The sequence below is a fragment of the Hemibagrus wyckioides genome, linkage group LG18 (genome assembly GCF_019097595.1).
Source record: "Hemibagrus wyckioides isolate EC202008001 linkage group LG18, SWU_Hwy_1.0, whole genome shotgun sequence".
In the NCBI taxonomy this organism is placed as follows: domain Eukaryota; kingdom Metazoa; phylum Chordata; class Actinopteri; order Siluriformes; family Bagridae; genus Hemibagrus; species Hemibagrus wyckioides.
The window spans coordinates 13,130,283-13,143,417 of NC_080727.1; the positions used below are offsets into that span (position 1 = coordinate 13,130,283).

Here is a 13,135-nt window from a genome sequence, read left to right on the forward strand (position 1 = left end):
ACAACTGGGGTTTTAAAAATGTCTTTCAGTGTTATGTCTGCCCACCTCTGTTAGGCAGATACTGTTACTCAGCAATTTTGTGACAAGTAATATTTTAGGGAAAATATATAATTTACTCAGTTGTGGAAGAAACTATATTTGAAAATACCAAGTGGCAAATACTGGCAGTGTTCCGACCATCAATAAAATAGTCACAGGAAAAGATAAGTTCCACATGTCAGCCACAGAACACGTTAATTCAATGCGTTGCCACAACTAGAGTCAATAAAAAGCACAATGGGGAAAAAAATGGAATGGAAAATGAAAAAAATGTAATCACTTTGTCCACTTATTAATTTGTTTTAGCCGGTGCTTTATGCTATGTCAAGGATATAATTTTAGAGCTAGTCCATAGAGAACTGGGTGTGATGAAGAGATCTCCACCCTGAATGAAATGGTAGTTCATTACTTCACACCATACACATACACAGTCACACCATCTTTACATCAAGGAGCCATTTATCTTAACCAGTCCACCTACTGCCAATTTTCTGGGAGGAAATCGTCCTTATTCGGACACAAAACCATGTATAAGTTCAGGCAGACAGAAACAGGTCCCTGGAGCTGAGAGGAGACACTGCAGCACCTTGTTGCACCCAGTAAGTGAACAGATTTAAATCAAATAAGATGCAAAGTAATAATTCTTTATGCCCACTATAAGGCAATAGGATTTATATACAACGCAATGAATCTGTATCTCTCTTTCTCACCTGAAGAACTGCACACACAGCAATGCATTAAACTACACAGCAATTTATTAAAGCAACAAGGATTCCATACCAGCAGGAGGTCAATGTGTTAAATCTCTCAGCTGAATTAAATGGAGATCAGATTCTATCATGGAGATCACTGGAGTGTACAGTTAGATCATAAGCCAGTGAGCTTACTTTATACGAGTGTTAAAGAAAATAAAGACAAAAGCATATACTGCTCTGTACTCAAAGATTTTACTGTCGATTAACTGATTTATTTTCATATTGAGGATCAGTATACAGACATTAACCGAAAAACTGATTATAACTTACTTAATAATTAAATAACAAAAATATGTTCGACAGAATATTAATAAGTATATGATCATGAAAGTTAGTCACACACTATCCACTCTATACTTTATCACCAATGAAATCTTTATAAATAAAGCACATTGCTAGGTTTTTGCATGCAGTTAACTTACACAAATCTATTTCAACCTTTTATGCTATGCTTATTAATAAGACTAATAAGAGTAACTTATTAACTTATACCAGGATTGCTATTTAACTTGCTAGTAATTTAGAATTTGAATAATCTTGGTTGATTTACTTTAGAGAGAAGATAAAGAAGCTAAAATATTTTTTAAGATATGCACCAAAGTAACATTAAGAAAACAAACCAAAATCTTATTTTATTCTACTGACCCGACTGCAAGGAATTCAGCATAAAGCAAATATAAATACTGCTAAAAACAAATCATCTTTAATTTCCCAGCCAGGCAATCATGTTCACATATGCTTTAGCTGAGAAAACAGAAAGAAATAGTTTTCAAATCTCCATGAACACCCTTGCACTAGGTCAAAAATCATAAAAACAATGCCTAAATCATAAATGCTGGCAGTGTTGATTGCCGGAGTAGCCATAGAGGATTTCGGTAAGTGATTCAGTCATGAATAAGTTAAATGTGTGAGAGACTCCCTCTAGTTTTTGGATCCCAAAATAGCACCAGCTTTTATTCTGAGGCTAAATGCAACTACTAAAATTACAAAAAGGCTGGCTTGCACGTTATAAGCCAGGAAGGGTGAAGTGAGTTCTTTTACTGCAGGTCATTAATTTTAAATCAGTGCTTACAATTTCCATGTATTAGTTACTAGACAACTAATTACTTATAACCATAGTGCCTAGTAATGCCTAGTATTACTAGTATTACATAACACCTACTAACCATTACTATGTTTGCAGCATTTGATCATAGGATTATAGGCATTGTAATGATTGCTAATTCAGGTTATTTATAGAACAATATCTGCAACATGCTGCCCAGAAAATATCAAAATACCGGGACAAAATATCAAAATCAGACAGCAACGAGGGAGCAAATGGTGCCCCAGTCATGCTGCCTATTCATTATAATGTACTTGTGACAGACTCAAGTTTGGAAATAGAATCATAATTGAAGACACTGTACCTTAACACAAGGAGGCATGGTGATGTTGAGGTTACACAGCACATGCTGTGAATCCTCATATTTGGTGGACTTTCGGAGGAAAGACAGGAACCCTGTAGATTCCTTGTTGCTGTCTCTCACCTGAGAAGCCGAGATGAGAGGACAGGGGGAGGAACAGATGGAGAGAGAGCCAGACACCCAGAACAGGGAGGCAAGAGATGTCAGAGATGACAAAAAAAAAAAAGTTTAAGAATGTGACAGAGGGCAAGAGAGGAGAGAGAAAGAGAGAGAATAAAGGTCATTAGATAGGTTAGCCACCTGGGGGTGCCTCATACAGGTAGACAGGGGACAGGGGACGGGGAAGGGATGGAAGCAGTCCGTAGGCAGGCGAGAGAGAGAGATTTACCTTCACATTTACCTTGTCGTCTGTGTGATCAGACAGTAAGAGAGTAACCATGAGAGAGAAAGAGAGAGACAGTAAGACAGACATACCGACAAGCAGGCAGAAAGGTAGGCAAGCAGGCAAGGCAAGACAATGTTTACAGCTACAGCATGGTCACTGAAAGTACCACAGGAAGCCACAATAACACAGAAATGGACAGGGACTTTCACAGAGAATGAAGCTGGAAAGAAGGACAAGGCTGGTGGGCGAAGAGGGTCACGAGAATAGATGATTGTGAGAGAAGAAATAAAAATGTGCACACCAAATGAATGAAAACGATAATTCATTCATAGTAGACACAAGTTACGTAGTTGAGATGTATTAAAGAAATTTCTGATGCAGAGAAAGAGAGAGAGAGAGAGAGATAAACGGACCTTCACCGAGACGGGCAGTCTGTTGTCTCTGAAGGCCTGAAAGCTGAATGTGCGAGGCTGCTGTGTGGCCTTCCTCACTGGCACGAGGTTTCCGGAGCATTCCAAGTGCAGCGGCATCCCCTCCATTACCTGTCAGAGAAAAAAAAGGAGAGAGGAGAATGTAGCATGAGTCAGCACTATGTGTGAGTCGCCACACACACACACACACTACCATCAAATAGATATGATTCATATAATTCATCCTAGAATTACATAGCCATTTATTATGTTAGCATTTGACACCCATTATACAAAAAAAAAAGATTTGTTTATATGGCAACATACAAAGTCATATCTGTGCCACGTTATAATACGTCTAGACTGGCTTGAAATATACTTTAAAGGAACATGTTAGTCTATGCAAATGTCACTAGGACCCTTTTCACTGTGTTTTCACAGTATATGCTTAGTTCAGACACTGCATTAAAGAGTGTAGAGTAAGTTTTCTTTATAGCTTTATAGTTTATGTTGTGTGCAAGGAGCAAAACATTTAGAGGTGTGCTAGCATAGAAAAATAATCAACAATATCCACATCGTGTGTAAGGTAGTTCATGCTAATGACAACTGCATTCTACATTGTTCTATATAACGACAGAATTTTAATGTGGCACATTTTCTCCTCTACACCCAAAAAGCATGGCAGAAGGTAAGTATTATTTAGTAAATAGGCCATGTGTATTCTAAATATGAAAAAAGCCCTGAGCACATGTCCAATCCCACATTGAGCTGACCTCTATGTCCCGGCTTCGTGCCACCTCAGTGAAGTTCTCGTGCAGCTCCAGGGTTTTGTCCATTTTGTCGTCGGTCATGCAGTAGCAGCGCAGGCGGCCCTCGCGTGCCTCATTCATTTTGGCAAACACCACAAACTTGGCCATGTAGGGCACGGCCGTCAGCTCTCGGTACAGCAGGTTGGCAAAAGTCACAGCCTCTGCCGTCCGAGGACAGTCGGCCAGCCAGAACCTGAAGCAGAGCGGAGACAAGAGGATAAGGAGCTCTGAGCTTCCAGAATGCTCCACTCCAGTTTGTCTAATTTCTATACAAATATAACAATAAGCACACAGAATATTTCAAATGAAAGATTCTTTTTCTTAGTAAAAAAATAAATAAACGCATCTGTTATGATTGACAACCCTAATGTTTTGAAGGCTCTGATTTTAACTGATCCAATGAAAGCCCTGCCTCCTTCCCCCTTTGCACATCAGTAATCTCTGAGCCTTCACTTGAGTTTCATGTTTGATAGTTATGGCACCCTTGCTCTCTGACATGTTAAATGGAGAATGCTTCCACATTAGACCCATTATTTGGAGAAGCAAACCAACAACCTTCCTCTTGGCAGGTCTGACTGAAGCTCTATGCTTTGGGTCAGCTATTAAGGTCTCCATTATTTTTATCTATAGTCTGGATGTATTTGCTGTGAAATGCATTCATTATTGTTTATTATTTCTAAATGAATCTCACCTTGCTGAAACATTGGTCGTAAAGTTGGCACAATTGTTGGAGTACATGAGCTTGGTGGTGCCAGTGATGTCCTCCCACTGAGCTGGGGCAGTACCACCTGCAGGAGGGGTTCACAGCTTTTTCAGACCGTCTGCACATTTTGTGTTATTCATTTCACAACCAGCACCATCTGGAATCACCGTGCTCAGGCTATCTTTATCCCTGCACCCTTTTCCAGGCTGGATGGCAGTCTGTTTCAGCCTCATCCAAAGCCTTGGCAGGGTGAGCATATCAAAGCTGGCGCAGGCTAATACACTCTGGAATACAAGCTAATCTTCTTTTCATACATACGCAAATCTTTTTAACAGAGAGCATAACATGGGAACATATGTCAAAGATCAACACTATACCAATGACGCTGCAGAGGAGGCGCAGGCTGGTGGTGTCCCCTTCACCAGCATCGCGTGGACTCTCCCTCCAGGAGGGGGGCAGGGGGACGCGCAGGCCGATGGGCCGATGGAACTTGCGTCTGCGTGGCTCCACCGTCACCACGGGGCTGAACGTGGCCTGGTTACCTAAGTGCCGAGTCAGCAACTCGTCTGGGATGGGCTGGGCCTGGAGAGAAGAAGAAAGAAGAGATGAGTGGAGGAAAAAAAAAACAGGAGAGGAGGAGAAGGAAAGAGCTGAGATCAGATCATATGAAAGGCACCTTGGTGAGAGAAAATGTGATATTGCATTCTAAAACAAGAATCTTGATAAAATGTCAAGTTCAGTACATTACTGTAGTATATATTGTATACTATGTTTGCATTCAGGAATGGATTTTTATATTAGATTAAGTCGGATAAGTAGACACAAAGTTTCTTAGTAAAACAGAGAATGTGAAAACAGAGCCGAATGACTAAACACTCAAAGACACACGTTGTGACTGATCAGACCAGAACGCTCTCTACATCCTGCTGAAAGGCTACAAAATAAAAGGTCAACCCACTTGAATGACTAATCCACCTTGAATGACCAGCATAGTAATCTTTATACCCACTTGTGATCTCTAGTGGTGTCCAAGATTTATTTATGTTTGTTTTAAACTTCATCTACATGTTTGTCTGCTTTGGTTTGACTCCCTACAATGTTGCTCAAATGTCATTTAGCCTTCGCTTCATCTCTATCTAAACAAAGTGATGCAGCAGTGCATTTGCCCTTTTAGTGTATCCAGGTCTCTCAGCTCCTCATCTGTGCACTCTGCTCAAACAGATTAGCATCCAAAGCTTCAACTTTCATCAACACAATCATGCTAGCCATCTTGTAAACTGTTAATTAGCTGAATTGAGTCTTTGTCTGTTTATGTTTAGCTGTTGCTGTCTCCATTACTTCTACTCAGGATTTCTCATTATGACACTGAATATCACTGGAAAATATCACTGGAAAATGTAAATTCATGTATGTTTTTCCTATTAAACGCCATTGTACCTGAACAAGCAATAACAATAATGCCTCATAGTAATAAGAATAATACTGCACCAACCAACAAATTAGCACCAGAATCATTAAACACTTCACAAAGGTTTCATTGTTAATATATTCATTATTAGTATATTCAAAGTTTCTCTTTAATTAACTACAGAGCATAAGACTGCTTTTTGCTGCATTTTGCTGCGTCAGTGTAAAATGCACTGAGGCATGGCAGGGAGGAGGCAGGGCAGGATAGGATAAGGTTGTCTTTACTGCTCCTAACCATTGTCTTGAGGGCTTCTCAAAGGATTCTTCACTGTTTTTAATCAATTTGATCTATCTATTGAGATGTGAGGGTAAATAATTTTTGGATTCTACATAGAATGTGTAAGAGGAACAAACCAAAAGAACCCTGCAGGGTGTTAGACTGACTGTAGTTCACCTATACACTCAGATAAAGCATGAAGAAGAAACCATATACAGATCCAAACGAGGAAACTTTCAATGACATCAAGGATAAATTATTATATGAACGTATAAATATATATATGAAAAGGGCTTCACACAGAGGAAAGATTTGTTAAACCCACAACCAATCCTAAAAACCTTTCCATCTCACCTGCAGGCCTAGCCGTACTCGTTTGGTGACTGCCGTCTCAGGAAAGATGGCCTGAACCTGGGGCACCAGCTTACTGCTCAGCTGACCCCCCTCTGGACCGATTAAATCACTCTCTTGCTGGACACGTGACACCACCGCAAAGTAAAGGGGGAAGTCGGTGGAGATGATTCGGCGGATCCTCTTCTTCTCCAGCTCCTCCTGACTTTCCAGATCTGAACAAGAAAGTATGGAGATAAAGTTCATCTGTGATTCTCTGGTGTTCCTTCAACTGTTATCTAAGGTTCTGCATATAAACTTTATATATATATAAACCATTGTTTAGGGAGTTCTATGAACAAGGCTACAGTGGGGATGCATAAATAATGAGCCAGTCCTACCTTCATCCATGCCATTCAGAATAGTCTCCAGGACGTCGTCACCATAGCGGCTACGATGCTCTTTCCAGACCGAACCATTCTCACTGCGCAGCACCACAAGCTCTCGATCACCCCTTCCCAGTGAAGCAAAATGAGGGATCTCCACGATCACTGGCCTGAAATACAGAATCCTAAGCAATGCACCTGTGCATATTGTGCTGATACAGTGTATGGCAAATTTAAATCATTTTTATTTCCACCTTTAAAAGTAGCATAGAAATGGCTCTATAGAAATGGCTCACCCCAGGAACTGCATACTGGAGGGCCCCAAGGAGATGATGCGGGAGGCAAGACCTTCTCCCTCCACCAGGGGAGGAGGGGTTGTAAGTTTTTGTGGTTTAACCAGACGGCAGGTGATACGGGTTGGGGCAGCACAGGTACGAGGGGGTATGATCACACGAAGGCCATTGTGTCTGCTGCCACGCATAGACCCACCTCTTGCATCTACCATAAAACTCACCAGAAACCTGCAAGCAGCAATCAGTTACAGCAATCTACTTTTGATAACACTGATCGAAAACAGCAACTGACATTGTTAAGTGTATTATCCAGTAAGGTAGCATGTATCCACTGACCCAGTGTGGATGGGGCTGGCCACTGGGCTAACGTTGTCTGAGGTTTCTGTTGCAGGACTACTAGGGATTAGAGAGTCCTCATCATACTCCTTGGGCAAAGGGATAGGAGTGTGCTGCAAAGACACAGGAAAACATGTATCACACACACACACACACACAGCATTAAAGAAACCAAGTACAAGTGTACAGGTAGACCACCAGTTTACAGGTAGATCAGTCAGACCCTACAGTCTGTGCATGAACATTTTCACATCTACCTCTTTTTTTCCTGACCCAAGGAAGCACTTGGTAATGATGACATGGACTTCCTCCAAAGTAGCCACACCATCCATTTATTATGTTTTTTATTCTTGCAAATGTGTATTCCAAAAATTGAATAACTCCCCCTTAAAAGTCATGAAATGCAGCATGAACTTTTATTTATGGAAACTCTTTGCAGAGGAAAAATGACACTGACTGATACATTCAGTGATGGTCAGTAACAAGGTAAATGTATTTCGTTACTGTACTTAAGTGTCTTTTTCCAGTATCTGTACTTTACTGAAGTATAACACTTTTTTGAGACTTTTTACTTTACTCGGCTACATTTTGAAGTAACATATCGTACTTTTTACTCCACTAAGTTATCGCACATCTCTTGTTACTTGTATTTTTCTTCTGAATCTTCGCTTATCATTTGTTTAAAACTGATTCCCAAGGACACAGGCGTGATCTCCTGTCTGTATCTGTATCAAGTTCATTTCTAAGACCTTGTATTAACAAGCATGGGTGAGTAGAGTGACAGATTCTTCTCACATAAAGTAAATTCATTAGTTAATTCATTAATTCATTCACAAGTTCATTACAAAAAAAATGACATTAGAGCTGGGATAAATGCTAGGGGTGGAACGGTTCACAAAATCCTCGGTTCAGTTTGTATCACGGCTCTGTGGTCACGGTTTTCGGTTAGATTGGGTATACATTATGGTTAACACTTACTGTCAAATATAAAAAATAACTTAAAGCTGTAGATTTTGATGGTGACATTTAGGCTAAGGCCACCAACATAAAAAGATACATAAGATCAACAAGCATAATACTTTCCTTTCTTTAAAATAAACTCAACCACTTGAAATGAAAGTGCAGTATTTGAAAGAAAACCAGACAAATAAATATTGCTGGATTTTGTTTCAATGTGTTATGTAACGTACATAAATGAAATAACAAATTAGCTGCCCTTAAATATAAAATAATGCATAAATAAAACTAACACGCACTGCCCTGTTTCAAAACAACATTGCTCTGTTCATTCTACTTTCATGTTCTTTTGCAAGAAGATTAGTATGTCCACCTTTTCTGCTGAGAGACGAGACCTACTTGCAGTGACAATGTCCTCTGCTGTAAACGCCACGCTGAAGTGTTTGCGGGAGGGAATGTTATTTCTTTCGCTGTCAGTTGACACCCTGGGGTGATGTGTCTGCAGATGAGCTGACATATTGGAAGTGTTTCCATTAGCATAAGCGACACGTGTTGCACAGTGCTTGCAAACTGTCACGGTTTTGCCCACCACTTTATTACTGCCATCGTCATATGTAGCACTAAATCTAAAATGATCCCACACAGTTGACCGAAACGATACTGTCGGTGCCTCCTCTAAAAACTTTGAGCGGCTAGCCCTTTCTGCAGTTGACCTGTTGCACTGCAGCACCGGACACTCCTAACATTGGCCTCTGTGCTACGTGTTACGCTGCACGTGGTCGGACCCGAACAATACACACGTGTCTCAAATTGTGATAAAGTTCAGATTTTTCCATACTTTTTTACCTAAGTACATTTGGATACAAGTACTTTTGGGCTTTATCTCAAGTAGAAATTCAAATTAAGGACTTCTACTTTTACCAGAGTAACATTTTAACTAGGTTATTTGGACTTTCTCTTAAGTACAGGAGTGTATAGGAGGAGGATGTGTACTTTGCCCACCACTGGATACATTCTATAATTCTAAGCAGCTACATCAGCTACATTGTGCTCAATGTAAAATTAGAACGAAAATAAGGAATTATTTTCAAATTTGCATCAATCACTGACTCCATTTCACCTAGTGCACGCGATAGTCTTAGTAGTGTGTTTTATACTAGAAAATTCAATAAGGATGTACCACCAGTACAATCAAAAAACAACCTTATGGCACAGATCAATGATGTGAGGCACCACATGGTGTTTGTCCTGTACGGTTAGTGCAAAACATTAGTGTTTGGAGATCCTAACAACATTCAGACAAAGTGAAAAAAAATTCACCTCAGTACTTTACACAGCACCTTTCACATATAATACATTCACACACAGACAGAAATCCCACCTTAACAGTGGGGAATAGGTTCTTTTCTGAATAATCATCCATATTAGTTGCCAAAAAATTTTTTTTTGTCTGATCTAACCACAGAACTCCACTCTAAGTTTCTATAGCATCAAGTTACCTCCAAATTTGTGGGTATTTTTATTTCGGGTACACATAATTTTGGAGCTGACTTTAAGTGTTAATTCCAAAAAGATTACCTGGTCAAGCATGACAGTTTCTGGAGATACACATGGAATTCGGGGAATAGCAGGTGAGTAGGGTCTAAAAAGAAATGGAGATGTTACTATTGTTATTTATGTTATTAATATGGATCATCTTATATGATAATGAACATGTAAGTATTGCATTAACTAAGATTTGATGTCACATCTAATATCTTTTAACTGCTCTGTGTTTTGAGCTTACGTTGTGCCCATCCCACTCTCAAACTCCCGTAGGGATTTCTTTGGTGAAAGAAAGTCGTCATCTTGATCTTTCAAGTCATCCAGCTTCAGGTAGCGAGCGCCATCCATTCCCAACAGCTCGTCACCTATTAAGGAGCAGAACAGCAGACGTCAGTCCTCTAGAGGCGTGGAGAAAAAGAGGACAGGAAGAAGACAAAAAAGAAAAAAAAAGAGAGAAGACTAGTGAAAAAAGTTGGAGAGAAGTGAGGGCTGTGGTTTAAGGATCTCATTTGTTATTCCAGCATTCACCACTCACCATCTTTCAGACACAATCATACATTCAAGCAATGGAGTCATACACACAAGGAACCAATGAAAAGCATGGAGAAAATCAAGACACTGCATTCAGAGAGAGAGAGAGGGAGAGAGAGAGAGAGAGAGAGAGAGAGAGAGAGAGAGATGGAGAGTAGGTCCAGCTAGAGTTGTTTAATCATGGAGATCTGTTCAATTCCTAGGAGCTTTCTGTTGAGTCAAATGAAGACCATTAGGCAATTAGAAAGGTGTACATTATTCATCAGACTCTCAGTCCTGTAGTGGTGGGATAAGAGACAAATTTTGAATGATGGTCCCACAAACAAGTATTAGTGCGGACACACAAAAAAATCATGACCACATGATGATGAGGAACCCACACTGTTGTAACACCGAGCCACAGATCCCAAAATAGAGCAGCTAAAACTCAGCGTCAGACAGAATGAGAGTGCTCGAGATGCAGTCACATGACGTCACGAACCATCGACAACTGGACAATCAAGGCAGAGACGGTTATACAATCCTACCTAATGTTAGCTGTGCAGCTCCTGGAGAAGAGATGGAAACAGCATGGTTCAGAGTAGATCATTAGCATAAAATATCCTGAAAAATGTGTGCAAATATAAAATTCCACTGCATTTGCTGGCTGCATTTTTATTAGTAGTCTTCTCAGACAGCAAATGAGAGATGGTCCAGTTCTTGTGTGGTGATCCTACAGGACCCATCGGCCGAGATGGTCTGGATGTTGAAAAAAATACCTCTCTCTTCACACTTACCCTAATTTGCTCGCATAAAGGTCAATTGATAAATCATTTAAAAATGCATTAATTCTATACAACTGCTGCCAGCAAGTCTTTAGAGTATTATCATTAACAAAAGCATAAATAGCTAACATTTCACCAAGGGGTTGTCACTGGAGTAGCTAAACATAAATGTGTAATGGCTTTGGAAATCTTTTCAGATAGTGACAGTTCTGACTATATAATGTTTTGAAATTGACCAGTTTTCCAAAACTGAATTTTTTTTTTCTGGGCTATAAGTGTTTCTAGACTCATAATATTCTAATAATTTAAGACACCTTCGAAAATCTAATTCACAATAAAGGCAACGGGTCAGTGGAAAATTTGGGTCAGTGGAAAATTTGAGGCTCATAATAAATGAGCTCTACCTCATGCCAGAACAAGGCTGCTCAGCTTCACCCTTTACCCAGTCAGGCAACCCACAAAGACATGCTTAGTTTCAAAAGAACAGGTGGAATGAAAGTGACTTCATAGCAACTGAAATGTATTTTGCAGGCACCACAGGTCTCTAACAGTTTCAGAATCCTCATTTAAATGCTACTGGTTACAGTTGGGTAATTTTTCGCCTATACTCTAGTACACTCCCCAGACATTTGTTTGTCTAAAGCGGTCTTATCTTGTCAATATTATCCACAAAGGGCCAGTGTAGCTGCAGGTTTTAATTCCAGTCAAATTGGAGGCACACTTGATACTTAAAAGCAATTAAACAAGTTTGCCTGAAGCCACACTGGTGCTGTCTGGATAAGATTGAAGACCTTTGCCCAAAGGGCTTTAGACTAGGTGCCTTCAGTCTTATCCAGAAAGAACTGGTGTGAACGCAAGCTTTCATTCCTACCAAAAAAGGAGATTTCACTTGTTTAATCGGTTCAGCTTGGTCTCCAATCAACTATCAAGTGTGCATCCAATTTGTCTGGAATGAAATCTTCAGTCACACCGAGCCTTTGTGGATAAGACTGAAGACCCCTGCTTTGAGGCATCGGTTTGGCTGAGGCCCTGTTAGAATGCACTGCTTCACCAGTATTGAGTAGTAGCTGGCTACCAGCAGCGACACTACTTGTTCAGTAATGTGGCAGAAGCTGATGCTATTTTCACTAACCACTTCCAGTAACATGGAACTACTTTATCCACAAGTTGTTATTTCACATAAGCAAGTAATACAACTTTATAACCACTAGCTTAATCTCCTCTATCACAAACAGCTACCAACCAAGGAGGATATAATCTAGCACATACTTCCACTGGGTCATGTGCAGCCACCACATCTTTGCAAACTGAGTAGCTGAGCAGCATTACAGCACAGTATGAGCTGCTAACTGCTGTCTTTCAAATACATGACCTTATGGATGGTCACAAGTGGCTAGTGTCACTATGGGATACACTATGTGGCACCCATTTTGGGAAAGCTTGCTCACTATTTTGCTAACATTAACTGGTTATATTTAGCCTGTTTTCTTTAATAATGCCAAGGTTGACTAGCATTAATTCCATATAGAGATTGAACTGTATCTGCTGTTACTTATAACGGCTGAATATAAGTAATAAAAGTTTGTTTAGACGTGAAATACTGACATTACTTAATTTCATTAAGAGGTTTTTAATTCTTGAGTAGCAAGTTGGCCTGGATTTTTTCAATTGAGTAAGACACACTATGATAACTAACATGAAAATATTCTTCACTGTGGAAAAACAACCTTTGGTCTCAGCTAACAACTGTCTTAAAAGCACTGATTTTTTTCTGAAAATTGAGTAGCTTGACAGGTTACAAT

The 13,135-nt window shown here is 39.9% G+C and overlaps 1 protein-coding gene across 6 annotated transcripts in view; it reads right to left on the reverse strand.

The window, feature by feature from the left end:
* Nucleotides 1–13,135, reverse strand: part of ank1b (ankyrin 1, erythrocytic b) — a 91,374-nt gene that overhangs the window by 24,959 nt on the left and 53,280 nt on the right. For 5 of the 6 annotated variants that reach the window (XM_058415360.1, XM_058415358.1, XM_058415359.1 and 2 more), the window contains exons 23-34: nucleotides 11,097–11,117; nucleotides 10,280–10,403; nucleotides 10,072–10,135; nucleotides 7,537–7,649; nucleotides 7,204–7,428; nucleotides 6,923–7,077; nucleotides 6,546–6,757; nucleotides 4,885–5,089; nucleotides 4,496–4,592; nucleotides 3,769–3,997; nucleotides 2,999–3,127; nucleotides 2,204–2,323 (exon numbers count right to left, since the gene is read on the reverse strand). In XM_058415360.1, the coding sequence (XP_058271343.1) occupies nucleotides 2,204–2,323; nucleotides 2,999–3,127; nucleotides 3,769–3,997; nucleotides 4,496–4,592; nucleotides 4,885–5,089; nucleotides 6,546–6,757; nucleotides 6,923–7,077; nucleotides 7,204–7,428; nucleotides 7,537–7,649; nucleotides 10,072–10,135; nucleotides 10,280–10,403; nucleotides 11,097–11,117 (1,694 nt within the window). The remainder of the gene's footprint in view (nucleotides 1–2,203; nucleotides 2,324–2,998; nucleotides 3,128–3,768; nucleotides 3,998–4,495; nucleotides 4,593–4,884; nucleotides 5,090–6,545; nucleotides 6,758–6,922; nucleotides 7,078–7,203; nucleotides 7,429–7,536; nucleotides 7,650–10,071; nucleotides 10,136–10,279; nucleotides 10,404–11,096; nucleotides 11,118–13,135) is intronic. The other variant, XM_058415356.1, reaches the window with a different exon arrangement.